Source organism: Pelodiscus sinensis, chromosome 1 (assembly GCF_049634645.1).
Source record: "Pelodiscus sinensis isolate JC-2024 chromosome 1, ASM4963464v1, whole genome shotgun sequence".
Lineage (NCBI taxonomy): Eukaryota > Metazoa > Chordata > Testudines > Trionychidae > Pelodiscus > Pelodiscus sinensis.
Genome location: NC_134711.1, coordinates 105,423,263 through 105,439,768, shown reverse-complemented (window position 1 = coordinate 105,439,768; position 16,506 = coordinate 105,423,263). Strand labels below are relative to the sequence as shown.

The 16,506-nt window shown below is 44.4% G+C and overlaps 1 protein-coding gene across 4 annotated transcripts in view; it reads left to right on the top strand.

Annotated features, from left to right (window-relative positions):
- The window catches only part of DNM1L (dynamin 1 like), a 70,141-nt gene extending 60,025 nt beyond the window's left edge, over nucleotides 1-10,116 (top strand). For all 4 annotated transcript variants that reach the window (XM_075940313.1, XM_075940303.1, XM_075940315.1 and 1 more), the window contains one exon: nucleotides 7,054-10,116. In XM_075940313.1, coding sequence (XP_075796428.1) covers nucleotides 7,054-7,110 — 57 coding nt within the window. In that variant the 3' untranslated portion in view covers nucleotides 7,111-10,116. The remainder of the gene's footprint in view (nucleotides 1-7,053) is intronic.
- Nucleotides 10,117-16,506: the final 6,390 nt, after the last annotated feature.

Below are 16,506 nucleotides of genomic sequence, written 5' to 3'. Positions count from 1 at the left end.
ATTCAACATGAAAAGGGAAATAAAGTCAACCCGAGGAATTACAGACAAGTCAGACTTTATCTTTCCAGGTACAGAAGTTTATGGGGTAAATAATTAAGCAGTCAGTTTGCAAACATCTGGAAGATAAGATGGTAAGAACAAATCATGCCACACCAACCTGACAGCTTTCTTTGGCAGGGTAACAAGCCTTATTCATAATAAGGAAGTTGTAGAAGTGGTATTTCTTGATTTTTTTAGTAAGGCTTTTGATACTGTCTCACATGACCTGCTCATAAACAAACTAGGAAAATACAACCTAGATGAAGCCATTATAATACAGGTGCATAATGGTTCCCAAAGAGTAGTTATCAATGGTTTACAGTCATGCTGGAAGGGCATGAGTGGGATCCCGCAGGGATCAGTTCAGGGTCAAGTTGTGTTCAGTATCTTCATCAGTGATTTAAAATAATGCACACTTACAAAGTTTGTGGACAGAGGGATTGCAAGTGCTTTGAAGGACAAGATTGTAATTAAAAAATTATTTGGACTAGGGATGTAAAAATGTAATGTTTAACCAGTTAAAGGCAGGGGCTGGAAGCTGCTCCAGGCCCCACTGGTTAACCAGTCACATCCCTAATTTGGTCAAACTGGAGAAATAATCGGTGGTAAATAGAATGAGATTCAATAAGGACAAATGCAAAATACTTCAGTTAGGAAGGAACAGTCAGTTGTACGTGTACAAAATAGGAAACGACACCCCAGGAAGGAATACTTCAGAGAGGGATGTGGGCGATCATAGTGGACCATGAGTCAATAGTGTGACATTAGTGGGGGAAAAAAAGGGAAATTTGAAGAAATTGGGTTCATTTAGTCAGGAAAAGAGAAGACTGAGAAAGGAACATAACAGTTTTCAGATACCTCAAAAGTTTTTACAAGAAAGGAGAAATTGTTCTTTTTAACCTCTTAAGGATAGGACAAGAAGCAATGGGCTTAAATTTCAGCAGTGGAGTTTTATGTTGGACATGAGGAAAATCTTCCTGTCAGGGTGGTTAAGCGCTAGAATAAATTGCCTAGGAGATTGTAGAATCTTCATCATCTAATGTCATAAAAAAATCTCGACACCTTTCAGGAATGATCTAGATCAGTGATTCTCAACCTTTTTTTGTTTGTTTTTTTTATAAAGTACCCCATTTAAAAAAAGTACTCAGTACCTACAGTTTTCAGACACACAATTTTTTTCTACTATTGCAACACATTTGGTTAAACAACTCAATCGTTGCGAGGTGGGCGATAACATTTTTGGGTGTAAAAAGTACAAAAATAATAAAGTGCTGTAAAACTTAAAACAAAAATTCAGTTTTCCCCCAGACTTCTCTTGAGTACCCCTAACCTAAGGGCACTCGTAACACTGATCTAGATAATACTTAGTCCTGCTGTGAGTGCAGGGAACTGAACTAAATGACTCGACCTCTTGAGGTCCTTCCAGTCCTATAATTCTAACAATACAGTAAAATTGTTTTTTTTCCAAATTTCTAATTTTCCACTAGTTTTTGGTGTACTTAATATTGCCAGTTCCATTCCTCTGCTCTGAATTGGCATAGAGAAATATGTTTCTTCTTCGAGTGGTTGCTCATGTCCATTCGAAGTAGGTGAGCGCATCGCATGCACTGCATCTTCCGGAGCATTTTCCCTAGCGGTACCCGTAGCGCTGGCAGGGCGCCCCCTGGAGTGGCGCCGCCATGGCGGGGCATAAGTACCCCTGCCGGCGCTGCCCCACCTCAGTTCCTTCTTACCGCAGTGATGGTCGTTGGAGTGTGTCTATATCTCTGTCTCTTAGTTAGTTAATGGCTCCTGTTCTCACATTGGTTTGTAAATAGTTCTTGTAGTTAGATAGTTAGGTTCTTTGTTTTGTTCCTTCCCCCTTGGGGGTAAGGAATGCCAGGGCTGCAAGGCTTCAAGACGTGCGCTGACTGCGGGAAGTTTATGCCCAGGGGCGACCCACATGACAGTTGTCTTAAGTGCTTGGGTGAGGCTCATCTGGCTATTGCCTGTAAGATCTGCAAGTCCTTTAAGCCCCGTACCAGAAAAGAAAGGGTTTCCCGCCTGAAGCTTCTCCTCATGGAGACAGCGCTTCAACCGGTGCCGCAGGAACAGCCTGCAGTGAGCAGCGCATCGGCTTCCACGCAGGAGGCTCCTCACTGGCACCGTGCATCGGCGTCGAAGTCTCGGCACCGGTCTCACTCTCCTCCGACTAAGAGAGTGAAGAAATCCCGGGGAAGGTCCCCTTCGAAGAAAGCGACTTTGGCTGGGCGCCGCGGCGTGGGCTCACCGGTGCGCGTAACGTCCCCGCCGCACCGTCGGCGCCAAGGAGGCCTCGATAGTCCGGGTCGCCTGCCTCCACACTGCCCGTCCACGCCGGCTACGTTCGAAGCGGCGCAGGACCTTATTAGCCTCACAACCTCCCCTCCATCCTCGGTTGACTCGGAAGGGTCGAGGCCGCACACCGACTCTAGGCTCCATACCCTAAAGGACACAAGGTCCACCTTGAAGTCCTTGGGCATCCACACGCCGGCCCCGCAGCTGCAGCAGCTGCCCTATAGGCAGCAGGGGAGAGCGCAGCCCCAGGTCCCCCGTGGGGATTACTGGAGGCACCGCTTCCTGGCCTCCGATGGAGGTTCCAGGGCGGTTGCGCACCCTCAGGGGGCTAGGGGTCGACGTCGTTGCCCCAGGACCAATACCCAGCGGGGAGGTCCTCACAGTCCTTCCCATCAGGGCAAGCCCCAATTTTGATGCCCTGTTCGAGAGTCCTGTACCAATCTCCCGCCCTGGCCCCCCGTTTGGGGCCAGGCTATCCCTTTTTGCCCATGCTTGGGCCATAATAACATCGGATGCCTGGGTTCTGAACATAGTAAATGGAGGCTATTCTATCCCTTTTCTAGGCTCACCGTCCTCAAAACCCCTTTATCCGGCCTTAGTAAGGGACACCCCTCACGAACACATCCTGTGCCAGGAGGTGTCTGCGCTCCTCAAAAAAGGAGCAATAGAGGAGGTTCCTCTGCATTTGCGAGGAAGCGGTTTTTACTCCCGTTATTTTGTTGTCCCCAAGCCGAAGGGAGGGGTCCGCCCCATCTTGAACCTCCGAGATTTAAACAAGGCGGTCATAAAATACAGGTTCAGAATGGTGACTTTGGCAACGGTCATCCCAGTGCTACAATTAGGAGACTGGTACGCGACTCTCGACCTCAAGGTGTACTTTCACGTGTCGATCAGACCCAGCCACAGGCGGTTCCTCAGGTTTATGGTGGGCCAATCCCATTTTCAGTTTACGGTGCTCCTTTTTGGTTTATGTACGGCACCGAGGGTATTCACGAAATGCATGGCATGGGTTGCCGCATATCTCCGCAAACAAGGGGTGCACATGTTCCTGTACCTCGACGATTGGCTGATCCGAGTTCGCTCGTACGGGCAGGTAGAAGCTCACGTGGCACAAGAGCCCTTTTCCTAAGGTTAGGACTCATGATAAATGTCAAGAAGTCATCCCTGACTCCCTACCACCAGATAGAATTCGTGGGAGCCCTCCTCAATTCGAGGGTGGCAAGGGCGTTCCTGCCAAAGGGCAGGTTCCTCTCCATATTGAAGCTGTTCTCGGGGTTAACCTGGTTCCCTATCACGACCCCTCGGGTTTGCTCCAGGCTCCTGGGCCATATGGCGGCGTGCACATACACAGTCCGCCATGCCAGAATGAGAATGAGACCCCTGCAGGCGTGGTTGGCGAGGGCCTTCAGCCAATCCAGGGGTCTTTGGGATTCGATAGTTACGGTGCCCACAGAAATTCTGGACTCCCTCCTATGGTAGACCAAGGAAACTGTGGTACGCAGTGGGGTTCCTTTCAACGCCCCTCCCTGACGTTGGTCACCGATGCGTCCGACCTGGGCTGGGGAGCACACCTGGGGTGGCACAGGACTCAAGGTCTTTGGTCCCTCTCCAAGCGAGCCCTACACATAAACGTCCGGGAATTGCGGGCGGTGAGGAGAGCCTGCAAAGCCTTCCAGCCAAGGCTCGCCCATTGCTCGATCCTGGTTCGTGTAGACAACACAGTGGCGGTTTTCTACCTCAACAAGCAGGGTGGGGCGTGGTTGCCTCCCCTCTGCAAAGAGGCCCTGCAACTTTTGCACTTGTGCGTCACGCACGATATCACACCTCAGGCGGAATACCTCCCGGGGTGCAAAAACCTGCTGGCGGACACGCTGAGCAGATCCTTTGGAGCCCACGAGTGGTCGCTCAAGGACTCTGCTCTACGCCAGGTTTTCCGCAGGTGGGGTTATCCCCGCCTAGACCTGTTCGCCTCGGCACGCAATGCCAAGTGCAGGAACTACTGTTCCCTGCTGGGGCTGGGGAAATATTCCCTGGGGGATGCCCTGACGACCGTGTGGCCAGAGGGTATTCTCTATGCATTTCCCCCATTTCCCCTAATTTCCAGGGTATTGACCAGGGCGAGGACCTTTCGGTCCTCGATCATTCTCATAGCCCCCAGGTGGCCCAGACAGTTCTGGTTCCCCATCCTAGTGGACATGCTTATCCAAGACCCAATAGCACTCCCTCCAGTCAGGGACCTGCTAACTCAACCCTGGGGCAAGGGGATCATGGTTCACCCGGATCTCCAGTCTCTCCACTTAACGGCATGGTTTATCCGTGGTTGAGCCAACCTGAAAGGGAATGTTCCCAAGAGGTTCAGATGGTCCTCCTCAGTAGCAGGAAACCCTCTACTAGACGGTCGTACGCTGCCAAGTGGCGGCGCTTCTCGTCTTGGGCGTCCCGGAGAGGAGTACACCCGTCCTCGGCTCCTATTCCAACTATTCTTGACTATCTTTTCCAGCTTCGGTCTAGTGGCCTATCTTTTTCTTCTATCAAAGTCCATGTGGCATCTCTCTCCGCCTTCCATGTTGGTACGGCAGGAGTCTCCCTTTTTTCTAACCCGGTGGTTAAAAGGTTTCTTACTGGCTTGGAAAAGCTGTATCCCTCGGTGAGGGCCCCGCTTCCCGTCTGGGACCTTAACGTGGTCCTCCACAGGCTTATGCTACCCCCCTTTGAACCGCTGGCCACGTGTTCCCTGCAGCACCTTTCATTGAAGGTTGCTTTCATCGTGGCCATTACATCGGCTCGAAGGGTGTTGGAACTAAGGGCGCTAACTGTAGACCCGCCCTACCTTGTTTTTTCTCATAACAATGTAAGGCTCTGGCCTCATCCAGCCTCCCTCCTGAAGGTGGTATCACCATTCCACCTGTCCCAGGAGATTTATCTCCTGTTTTTTTTCCCAAAACCTCACGCCTCCTCTAAGGAGCGGGTGCTTCACTCCCTGGACGCCAAGCGGGCGCTGGCGTTCTACATTGATAGGACCAAGCCGTTCCGTAAATCACAACAATTGTTTATTGCGTTTGGGGACAGGGTGAAAGGGTTGCATATTTCGACACAAAGGCTATCAAGATGGGTGGTGCAATGCATCATAGAATGTTATCAACTGGCTGGTAAAACCCCGCCCAGGGTGAAGGCACACTCTACCAGGGCGCAGGCGTCCTCGGTGGCCTTTGGTGCCCAGGTACCAATCACAGAAATTTGCAGGGCAGCCACATGGTCTTCCCTTCGCACGTTTGCAACACATTATGCGCTACCTCAGCAGGCCAGGGAGGATGCAAGGGTGGGCTCTGCAGTCCTCGAATCTGTGATGTAAATATGTAAATATATATATCCGGTTGTCTTTGTTCTTAATTTGTGCCTTGTCAGTGTTGGATTGTTCAAATAAATCCGTTTATTGTTCACCTTCCTTCATGACTCTGGTGGTATGACTGCTCCGACCCCTCCTCCGTGGGGTTAGCTTGGTAGTCACCTACTTCGAATGGACATGAGCAACCACTCGAAGAAGAAAAGAACCGTTACTTACCTGTAACTGTTGTTCTTCGAGATGTGTTGCTCATGTCCATTCGACTCCCACCTTACCTCCCCTTCATCGGAGTGTCCGGCAAGAAGGAACTGAGGTGGGGCAGTGCTGGCAGGGGTACTTATGCCCTGCCATGGCGGCGCCACTCCAGGGAGTGCCCTGCCGGCGCTACGGGTACCGCTAGGGAAAATGCTCCGGAAGACGCGGTGCGCACACCTACTTCGAATGGACATGAACAACACATCTCAAAGAACAACAGTTACAGGTAAGTAACCGTTCTTTTTCCAGACGATCAAATCAGCACAGTGAGGGAGATATAGCATGGGGCAATTCTCTCATTGAATGAGCAGGTATTGACTCTGCATATTAGAGATACTAGAGCCCCTAAGCTGTCACAGTTCCAAGACTGGATATAACAAGTGTAATTTTAAATCTCTTCTCTTACTTGAGCCACATGTTTGAATCAGTGAAAGAATTTTGTTGATTGTAAACTCTTTGGGGCCTGAGTCATCTGTCTTGTGTGGTCCTGGGTGCATTGTTGGTACTTATCATAAAGTGATTTATGAAGTTTGTTTAAAATGACAGCTAGGTACAAGGTACAAAATAAATGCAATTTATACATTGATTGCAGAAACTGTTTTATTCTGTGCATGTTGTAATGATATAAATAGTAGCAAATAGGTATGTAGCTTATCTAAAGACTTAATTATCACCATGGAGGATTAGTACAAATACATTGGGGCTTTTGGATAGGTGAGAACATTTTCAAACCAAAAGACAAGTCTCAAAGTTATGGCTGGAACACAACCTTTTTGTTTTGCATGTATTTCTAACACTTTCAGTTCTTTAATGAGGCTGAGGGGGGAGGGGGTGACTTGACGCATTAATTGTGGGTTACAATTGTGACAATACTTTGTTTTTGTAATATTTTGTACTTGTGTAGTATGTTCCGTCTGGGGATCTGAAAGGCCTCTTACAGATATTATTGAATTACGCCTCCCAGCAGTGAAAACAATGATCTTGTTTTGTAAAACATGGCTGAATAGACATAATCTTCCAAAGAATTATCTCCTAGCTCTCACATGAGGCAAATAGGGTGGTAATTAATATTTCTTCTTGTGTTTTTCCCCTCTGTGCAGGCATTGCAGCGAGCCAGTCAGATTATTGCTGAGATTCGAGAGACTCATCTTTGGTGAAGGTTATCTCTACCCGCCACACAGTTTATATGGGTGGAGAATCCTGATGACTTGAACATTTGCTAAGCGTTGTATACCTGGTAGAATTTTATTTATGAACTCTTATCTGTGTACTGCAACTATGTGTAAATTTGCTCATGTAAAGACAGTTGGTTTGGCTTACAGACAGACAAGTATGCTGTACTTTGCAAAACAAGTCATATTTAATCCACATAATACATGGCTCTAAATGTTTCCTTACCAGTTTTCTGGTGCAAATAAAACAGACCAAGTTTACTGTCTGGTGACAGTATCATTTAAACTTAGGCAGAACCATTAAAGTTCTAGTGCCTGGACAGTGTAGTCTTGTTGCATAGTTTTTAAGCTGCTTTTACAATAGAGGTTTAAATACCATAAAGAGGAGAAAGCACTGGGTGTTCTTCCATGAGTATATTGCATGCACCATGGCAAATAGAGACCTGAATTTGATAGTTGGCACAGTAAAAATGTTATATGTGTGCAACCATTTTTTCCCCAGAATTTGAAGAGAAAGCAGCAGTATAAAACACATTTTTGAACTGGCTAAATTAATATGACTTTAGGTGAGTTAGCCTGGAACTTTAAATAAACAGGAGGATGTACTAAGGAGTTGGTGCAAACCAATGAATGTGCACCAGAGTTTGCATTTCATTGTTGGGGTTGACAATCAAGTGCAAGGACCCCTTCCCCCCTCTGGGACCAAACCTCTGGACCATCCACTAACAAAATTGTTTTTGTGGAATTTAAAAATAAAATGAAATTTCAAAACTATTGTGGGATAATAAGTGTTTCTTTTAAAATTAGGTTGGACAGTGAGGAGGTGAGCTTTTTTTTAAGTTCTTTTCCAATATTTTGGGAAATATGAAGGCTAAGAGTATCTGTAGAAGAGACAGCAGGACTAGAATGTTTATACAAGAGTCTACTTTAAGTATTGCCCTCCGGGAAAAACACATTTTACAATGTTGTGAGGAATTTTTCTAAGATAACCCAATTTATTTTAAGATTAACAAACATGGTGGTTTGTTGTTTTCTTCTAGCTGAAGGCAGCATAGTAAATGTTGATCACACTAGCCTCTTAAAGTAAAAATTTTGTGATGCATTATAGCTTCCTATAATTTGAATTGCGACTCCAGCACACTTGCATGTATATTTCCCCACAGATTTAGTTGATAAAATAGATGTGTTCGTGATGCTGTTTCTGATGTTGTTTCTCTCACATGCACATTTATTTGTTGAAGAATTAAATAGACATCACTATCCACAATTTTATGGCTCTTCTCTGTACATTAGGCCTGTAGTAAAACTGTAGTTTCTCTTCCACCACACACAGTCTCTTCACTAGTCCATCACTTGACATAATCTGAATTCCAGTTTAAGGTGCTAAATTATAAATGTACAAATACGATCACTTGCCAACATTTAAGGGGTTAATTTACAATAACGGATAATTCTCAATATTCATTTATCACTGATATGCTCAAACAGAATTTAGATCAACAGATGGAAACAACGTTATTTGCCTTAACAATCCCATCTCCCTAATGTCACATTGGTAAGCAGCGTGGAACTTTACATGTTAAATATTCTATTTAATCAACATAAACCAATTTATCATTCTTCCTTACCAGGGAAAAATGCTTCCTGTGGTTCTGGACACGAGAGTCCAAAAGAGAGAGAGAGTCAGACTGAGAACCAATTTTCATACTAGTTTAACCAACAGTTATTTTAAATGAACTTCTTTTAATTGGAATCCACTTTTAATACAGTTCAGCTCTCTGAAACTGTGCTTCTTCCTTGCCCTAGTCTTCCAATCCAACCACCTATATATACCCTCTTGGCTTAGAAATGTTTCTTTTCAACAAATTAGTGGATGACAAAGAGGTTAATCACTGGTTAATTGGCAAATATAATTTAAAGTCTCTTTATCAGGAAATATACTAATCGTGAACTTTCCAGTGGCTGCACAAAGCAAATGGGTACAGCTTACTCAAGAAATTCTGATAAGTGAAAGATGAAAATTTTTCAACAAACAATACAGTTGAGTGTTAATTAGCATTGGTGACCTGAATCCTCCTTGAAAATGGTATAGTAATATTTTGGTATCACTGTACATAAATAAGCTGAGGATATATGGATTGAAAAAGAAACTAACTTTTGTCTGCCATTATCACTACATTCTGAAAAAAATCAATCCAGGCATTATCATCATCCTTTGATTTAAATTAAATAATGTATAATGTATTAATTATATCAGACTGGCAACTGTGAATTATGAAGAACTGTGTCAGAGCCCATCACCATCTGAATTTTAGGTTTCTAATACAGCTATACTTGTACAGCTTTTTCTATACTGGGATTTGTTCTCCCATAATTTCCTATCACTAGTTTTAGTACAGCTATGGGAATTTTAGCATTGACAGGACTCAGATGGCTGCTTGTGTTTTAAGCACAATAAGAAGTAGTTTAAGCAGTGATAGAAAATGGTATGGTTAAAATACTAGCAGTCATAGGCACTTTGTCCATGGAAGCACTCTGGTTGTTACTTTCATCACTAGAAGAAATGGCATGGAATTTTTTAGAGAAACCTAGCATAGACCAGGCCCTAGTTCTTTGGTTTTATACTTGGGTGGGGGGAAGGAACAGGGAGAATTTAATTTCATTTCTAAACCTTTCTGTTTTTTTCTGTGTACACAATCTGTTGTAAGTTTTCTTTCATAGAAACAAATCTATGGAAATGAAATTCGAACACGTTTGAGAAATTTAATTTTAAAACATTTGTTCATCAAAATTTTTTTTGCACATCTTGAACAAATCCAGTATCCAATAAAACTACTGACATAAGCAAGTAATTAAGGGAGAAAAACAAATTGGAAAAATAGAAATTTGACATTTAATACCTGCTGTATGTACATTACTACTGTAAATAAAACATAGTGTGAACAACTTGCACATAGCTTTCATATCAATAAATTACTTTTTTTTTAAGTGGTCAGTTTTAACTTTTACTTACGTGGGGGTAAGTGGGAGCAGGATGTGTGTGTATACTTTAGGGAGTTATTCCCAACCAAATGGATTTCTAAAATACATGTGGGCAGCCATCTCAAATCCTACTTACCAGACATTTATGGGAACCTTTACTTTTAAAATGAGGTGCTAGTTGGCCATCACTGCAAATTGAAGTTCCTCATGGACATAGCTATAGAAAAAGCACCTTATCTGTCTCCATTTCAATTTGGAGGTACCAGAGCTAGAGGCTGTTTTTTGTGCCTCGTAAATCCTTGATATTTGTTGACACAATAGTTCTGTAAGGTGGACAATAACACTTTTTAACTGGTTTGATACCAGCTCATTGCACATAAACTACTGTAATAAGATATTACTGGCCAGGTCACTTTTGAAAGAGAAGGGATTAATTCTGAATTTTTTGTAAGCTGAAAGACTCTTCACTTGTATGCCAACTTAAGAATTTGAAATCTGTGCTTCATATTCAAATAGTTTTGCTATCACCTTACTTGCTGTTGCGCCTCCATTGCACTACCTTTTATAAAGTTGAGTACCACAGCAGGTATAAAAGTGAAGTTGGAATTTCCTATTTCGGATAGTTTAAAAATAAGCAGAAGATAAATTATTTTTCTAATGTTGAGGCCAAGAGAACCTTCCTGTCAGCTTTTATTAAGCCTGTCAACTCTCACTCCAAGGAATTATTCAGCATGGTAAACAACTTAATTAGTTCTGGATGCCAAGGGTGTGCATCAGAGCCAAGCATCCAGCACTGTGAAGAATAAGGTTACCTTTATTTCATGGAGGTGTGATGGAAGTCTCAGAATCTGATTTCTAGAAACCTGTGACATTTTGTGCTTCAGTCCTTGTGGTGGGAAGGGGCTGTAGCAGGTTCCAACGACGAGCACCGGTCTCCTGAGAGGGCCCTACAGGATTCCAAATAACAGCCTTGCACTAGAGGGAGGAGATGCTCAGGAAAGCGGCGGGTGGGGGTGTCCTGTTTTCTCTTTTGGATAAAGATTCATCTTGCAACTCCCTGCTATCACAGTGGTGGGGAAACCATGGAGCTTCAGCAGTTTTAGGTGCTGGATCTGCCTCTTCCCATTTTGTCATTATTGTAGTGAAAGTTACGGACAGGTCACAGCTCCATGAATTTTCATTCATTGCTCGTGACTTCACTAAGGCTAAGATTGTCATGGTTATTTTATGAAGCGCTATCATTCTACTGTGCTAAGGCCGTGCACATTTGGGATGGCTTTTCAAATCATACGGATCTGCTTTGCCTCCATCAACCAACAGCTCACCTGCATTCACAGAGTTGAGTACCGTAACACAGCAAGAAGTTCTGGACACCCTAACTGAGTCCTGACTCAGAACTTAGAAATCCAATTCGTCATCCTGGTGTGTGAAAGAATCATGGATAGTTGACACCACTCCTGACCAAGAGTTAACATCTCTTTCCCAGAAACAACCTTGCTTTCCTATTTCAAACACTCACTGGTGCAACCAATAGTGAAGAATCCCACTTTCTGCTCCAAGTGTAAGGTGCATTTCTTTGACCTACCCTTCTTTAAACCCTTCCCCAAGCTCCTGTCTCCCCCGCCCTCCCCGCTTGCTGCCTCTCTTATAGAGGCGGGGGGAAGGAGGGAAGCAACTAGTCACCTCAACAATCCGATAAGCATATGCTTATTGGATAGTCGACTAGTTGCTTTCATTCCTAGTATCTGTTTGAATCTATGTCTGTTCAATAACTCCCTCTAAACAGTAAGAGCTAGGATCACAAAAATCAGTATACAGCTTCCTTTCTCTTACAACTTAAATCAAGGTAAGGATTTGGTTGTATTAGGAACCAAATCCCAGAATGGGATTGTTTCTCATAAAACCAAACAGAAGAGACAATCACGAGGCAAGTGAAATGGGCTGGCTGGGGGCATACCATGCCCCTCCCGTCTGGCACTACCTCATCCCTGAGCCTTGCACCCCCAGCGCCCTTTAGAGAGGGCAAAGGGGGCTGAAGTCTCCCCCCGTTTCCTCACCATTTGTACAGGAACATTGCTAGCTGTTCCCCTTCATCAGGGAACAATGGGAAAGTGCAGTTTGCTTCATTCCTCAATCTGGCTGGGAAGTGCAGGAGGCAGATGTACCTGGATTTGCCCCAGCCAGGGGACGTGCACTCTTTCCCTGGCTGTGCCCACTGGAGCTGCAGTCACCTGGCCCCATGCTGCTGTGGTGAGAAAGCGCTGGGGTAGTTCTCTCCCTGGGGCAGCCTGCACACTCAACTTCTCATCCCAAGCCCCACCCTCAAGCAATGATTTAAATGAAAAACAAAAATTGAGCTAAGGACTCAAGCAATGCCTGGTAAATCTTCTAATACTGAATATAAGAGCCAGGAAACGAAAGAACAGTGTTTTTTTAATTATCAGAGGGGTAGCCATGTTAGTCTGGATCTCTAAAAGCAATGAGGAGTCTTGTGGCACCTTATAGACTGACAGATTTATTGGAGCATAAGCTTTCGTGGGCAAAGACCCACTTTGTCAGATACACATAGTGGAAATTCCAGATGCAGGTATAAATATACAGGCTTAAGAACAACCCAGGAAACTACAGACCGGTCAGTTTAACGTCTGTCCCAGGGAAGATAATGGAGCAGGTAATTAAGGAAATCATATGCAAACACTTGGAAGGTAATAAAGTGATAGGGAATAGCCAGCATGGGTTTGTGAAGAACAAGTCATGCCAAACTAATCTGATAGCTTTCTTTGATAGGATAACGAGCCTTGTGGATAAGGGAGAAGCGGTGGATGTCATATACCTAGACTTTAGTAAGGCATTTGATACGGTCTCACATGATATTCTTATTGATAAACTAGGCAAATATAACTTAGATAGGGCCACGATAAGGTGGGTGCATAATTGGCTGGATAACCGTAGTCAGAGAGTTGTTGTTAATGGTTCTAAATCCTGCTGGAAAGGGATAACAAGTGGAGTTCCTCAAGGGTCTGTTTTGGGACCCGTACTGTTCAATATCTTCATCAATGATGTAGATATTGGGATAGAGAGTACGCTTATTAAGTTTGCAGATGATACCAAACTGGGTGGGGTTGCGACTTCTTTGGAGGATAGGGACATAATTCAAAATGACCTTAGCAAGTTAGAGAAATGGTCAGAGGTAAACAGGATGAGGTTTAATAAAGAGAAATGCAAAGTGCTCCACTTAGGAAGGAACAATCAGTTCCATACATACAAGATGGGAAGCGACTGTCTAGGAAGGAGCATGGCGGAAAGGGATCTAGGGGTCATAGTGGACCACAAGTTGAATATGAGCCAACAGTGTGATGCTGTTGCAAAAAAAGCAAATATGATTCTAGGTTGTATCAACAGGTGTGTTGTAAGCAAAACTCGTGAAGTCATTCTGCCGCTCTACTCTGCACTAGTTAGGCCTCAGCTGGAGTACTGTGTCCAGTTCTGGGCGCCACATTTCAAGAAAGATGTGGAGAAATTGGAAAGGGTACAGAGAAGAGCGACAAGAATGATTAAAGGTTTAGAGAACATGACCTATGAAGCCAGGCTTCATGAACTGGGCTTGTTTAGTTTGGAAAAAAGAAGATTAAGGGGGGACATGATAGCGGTTTTCAAATATCTAAAAGGGTGTCACAAGGAGGAAGGAGAAAATTTGTTCCTCTTGGTTTCTGAGGACAGGACAAGGAGTAATGGGCTTAAAGTGCAGCAGGGGAGGTTTAGATTGGACATTAGGAAAAAATTCCTAACTGTCAGGGTGGTCAAATATTGGAATAAATTGCCAAGGGAGGTGGTGGAATCTCCCTCTCTGGAGATATTTAAGAACAGGTTAGATAGACATCTGTCAGGGATGGTGTAGACGGAGCTTGATCCTGCCTTGAGGGCGGGGGGCTGGACTCGATGACCTCTCGAGGTCCCTTCCAGTCCTATTATTCTATGATTCTATGATTCTATGATTAAGAAAAGAGTGCCAATCAAGAGTAAGGCTGGAGATAATGAGGTCAATTCAGTCAGGGAGGATGAGGCCCACTTCTAGCATCTGATGTGGAGATGTGAACACCAAGAGAGGAGCAACTGCTTTTGTATTTGGCTATCCATTCACAGTCTTTGTTTAATCCTAAAGTGATAGTGTCAAATTTGCAGATGAACTGTAGCTCAGCAGTTTCTCTTTGAAGTCTGTTTTTGAAGCTTTTTTGTTGCAGGATGGTTACTTTTAAATCTGCTACTGTGTTCTACAAGTTTTTGTATACAGGCAGTCCCCGGGTTACGTACAAGATAGGGACTGTAGGTTTGTTCTTAAGTTGAATTTGTATGTAAGTCGGAACTGGTACATATTGTAAGGGAAACTCGAGCCAAACATTTCTCCAGAGCTCAGTTTTATTCTCTCTCACCTCACTTCCCTCAGTCCTTTATTCTCAAGCTGAGGTGTCTGCTGAGAAAAGCCGCTCCGTCTCCCTGGTCTGCTGGAGGCGGGGGGCTAGCTTTGCGTCTCCCTGGTCTGCTGGGAGGAAGCAGCTAGTGCGGGGTTGCCTCACCCCGTTTGTAAGTAGGGATACGATGTAAGTTGGATCCATGTAACCCGGGGACTGCTTGTATTACCATTCCTGATACCTGATCAGTGTCTTTTTATTCTTTTACAAAGGGACTGTCCAATTTGGCCGATGTTATCTAGCAGAGGGCATTGCTGGCACATGATGGCGTATATTACATTGGTAGATGTGCAGGTGAATGAACCTGTGATGGTGTGGCTGATCTGGTTAGGTTCTGTGATAGTGTCGCTGGTGTAGATATGTGGGCAGAGTTGGCACCGAGGTTTGTTGCAGGGATTGGTTCCTGAGTTACTGTGGTGCGGTGTATAGTTGCTGGTGAGAGTCTGCTTCAGGTTGGCAGGTTGTCCGTGGGCAAGGACTGGCCTGCCTCCCAAGGCCTGTGAAAGTCCAGGATGGGTTGTAAATCACTGACTATGCGTCGGAGAAGTTTTATCTGAGGACTGTAGGTGATGACCAGTGGTGTTCTGTTGGTTTCTTTCTTGGGCTTGTTTTGTAGTAGGCAGCTTCTGGGTACACATCTGGCTTTGTTAATCTGTTTCCGCACTTCCTCGGACGGGTATTGTAGTTTCAGGAATGCTTGGTGAAGATCTTGTAGGTGTTTGTCTGAGGGGTTGCAGCAAATGCAGTTGTATTCTAGTGCTTGGCTGGGATGGAAGCTGGAGGCATGAAGGTAGGCATAGCGGTCAGTAGGTTTTTGGTATAGGGTGGTGTTTAAGTGACCATTACTAATTTGCACTGTAGTGTCCAAGAAATGGATCTCTTGTGTAGACTGGTCCAGGCTGAGGTTGATGGTGGGGTGGAATTTGTTGAAATTGCAGTGGAATTCTTCCAGAGCCACCTTCCTATGTGTCCAGGTGATGAAGATGTCATCTGTATAGGGTAAGTAGAGAAGGGACACGAGTGGACGAGAGCTTTTTAGTTTTTTAATTATGGCTCTCACTGTAGCAGCAACCAAGTTCAACTGTATTGAAGTCTCCACAAAAATTAGAAGGCAACTGATAACTGAAGACTCAGCAAATAACCTTCCATGAAACATATCCCAACCACCAGAAGACACATTCTCCCACAAAATTGAAGGAATTATTCTGAGATGGATGGGATTCTTTGCTAGACATCCCAGCATACAGTTAACTAAATTGCCTATTAAGAGTTAAACCCAGAGCATTCAGGAAGTGCTAGCAGGGAGCCAGAAGACCCAATGGGAAGAGAGATTAGAAATGAAACAGTTTTTGCCTGCTTCAGTATCCTTTGTGTGAGAGATCAGAGCAGGAGCTGGGGTAAACAGATGGACTGAATCAGGAATAAAAGCATGGATTTTTCAGTGATATTCATGCCTAAGGAATCCTAGAACACTAGAACTGGAACCCTGAGAGGTCATCACATCCAGTCCCCTGCCCTCATGGCAGGACCAAGCACTGTCTAGATCATCCCTGACAGGTGTCTAAGCTGGTCTTAAATATCTTCAGTGATGGAGATTCCACAAATCCCATAGGCAATTTTTTCCAGTGTTTAACACCCTGACAAAGTTTTTCCTAATGTCCAACCTAAACCTCCCTTGCTGCAATTTAAGCCTATTGCTTCTTGTTCCATCCTCAGAGGCCAAGGAGAACAATTTCTCTCCCTCCTCCTTATAACACCATTTTAGATACTTGAAAACTGCTATCAGACTGAACCTTGGAGCAGAGGATATGTATGGGTATGTCTACACTTGCACCCTCTTTCGAGAGAGGGATGCAAATGTAGGCATTTGAAATTGCAAATAAAGAGGGGATTTAAATATCCTGTGCTTCATTTGCATAATTGCGGACAG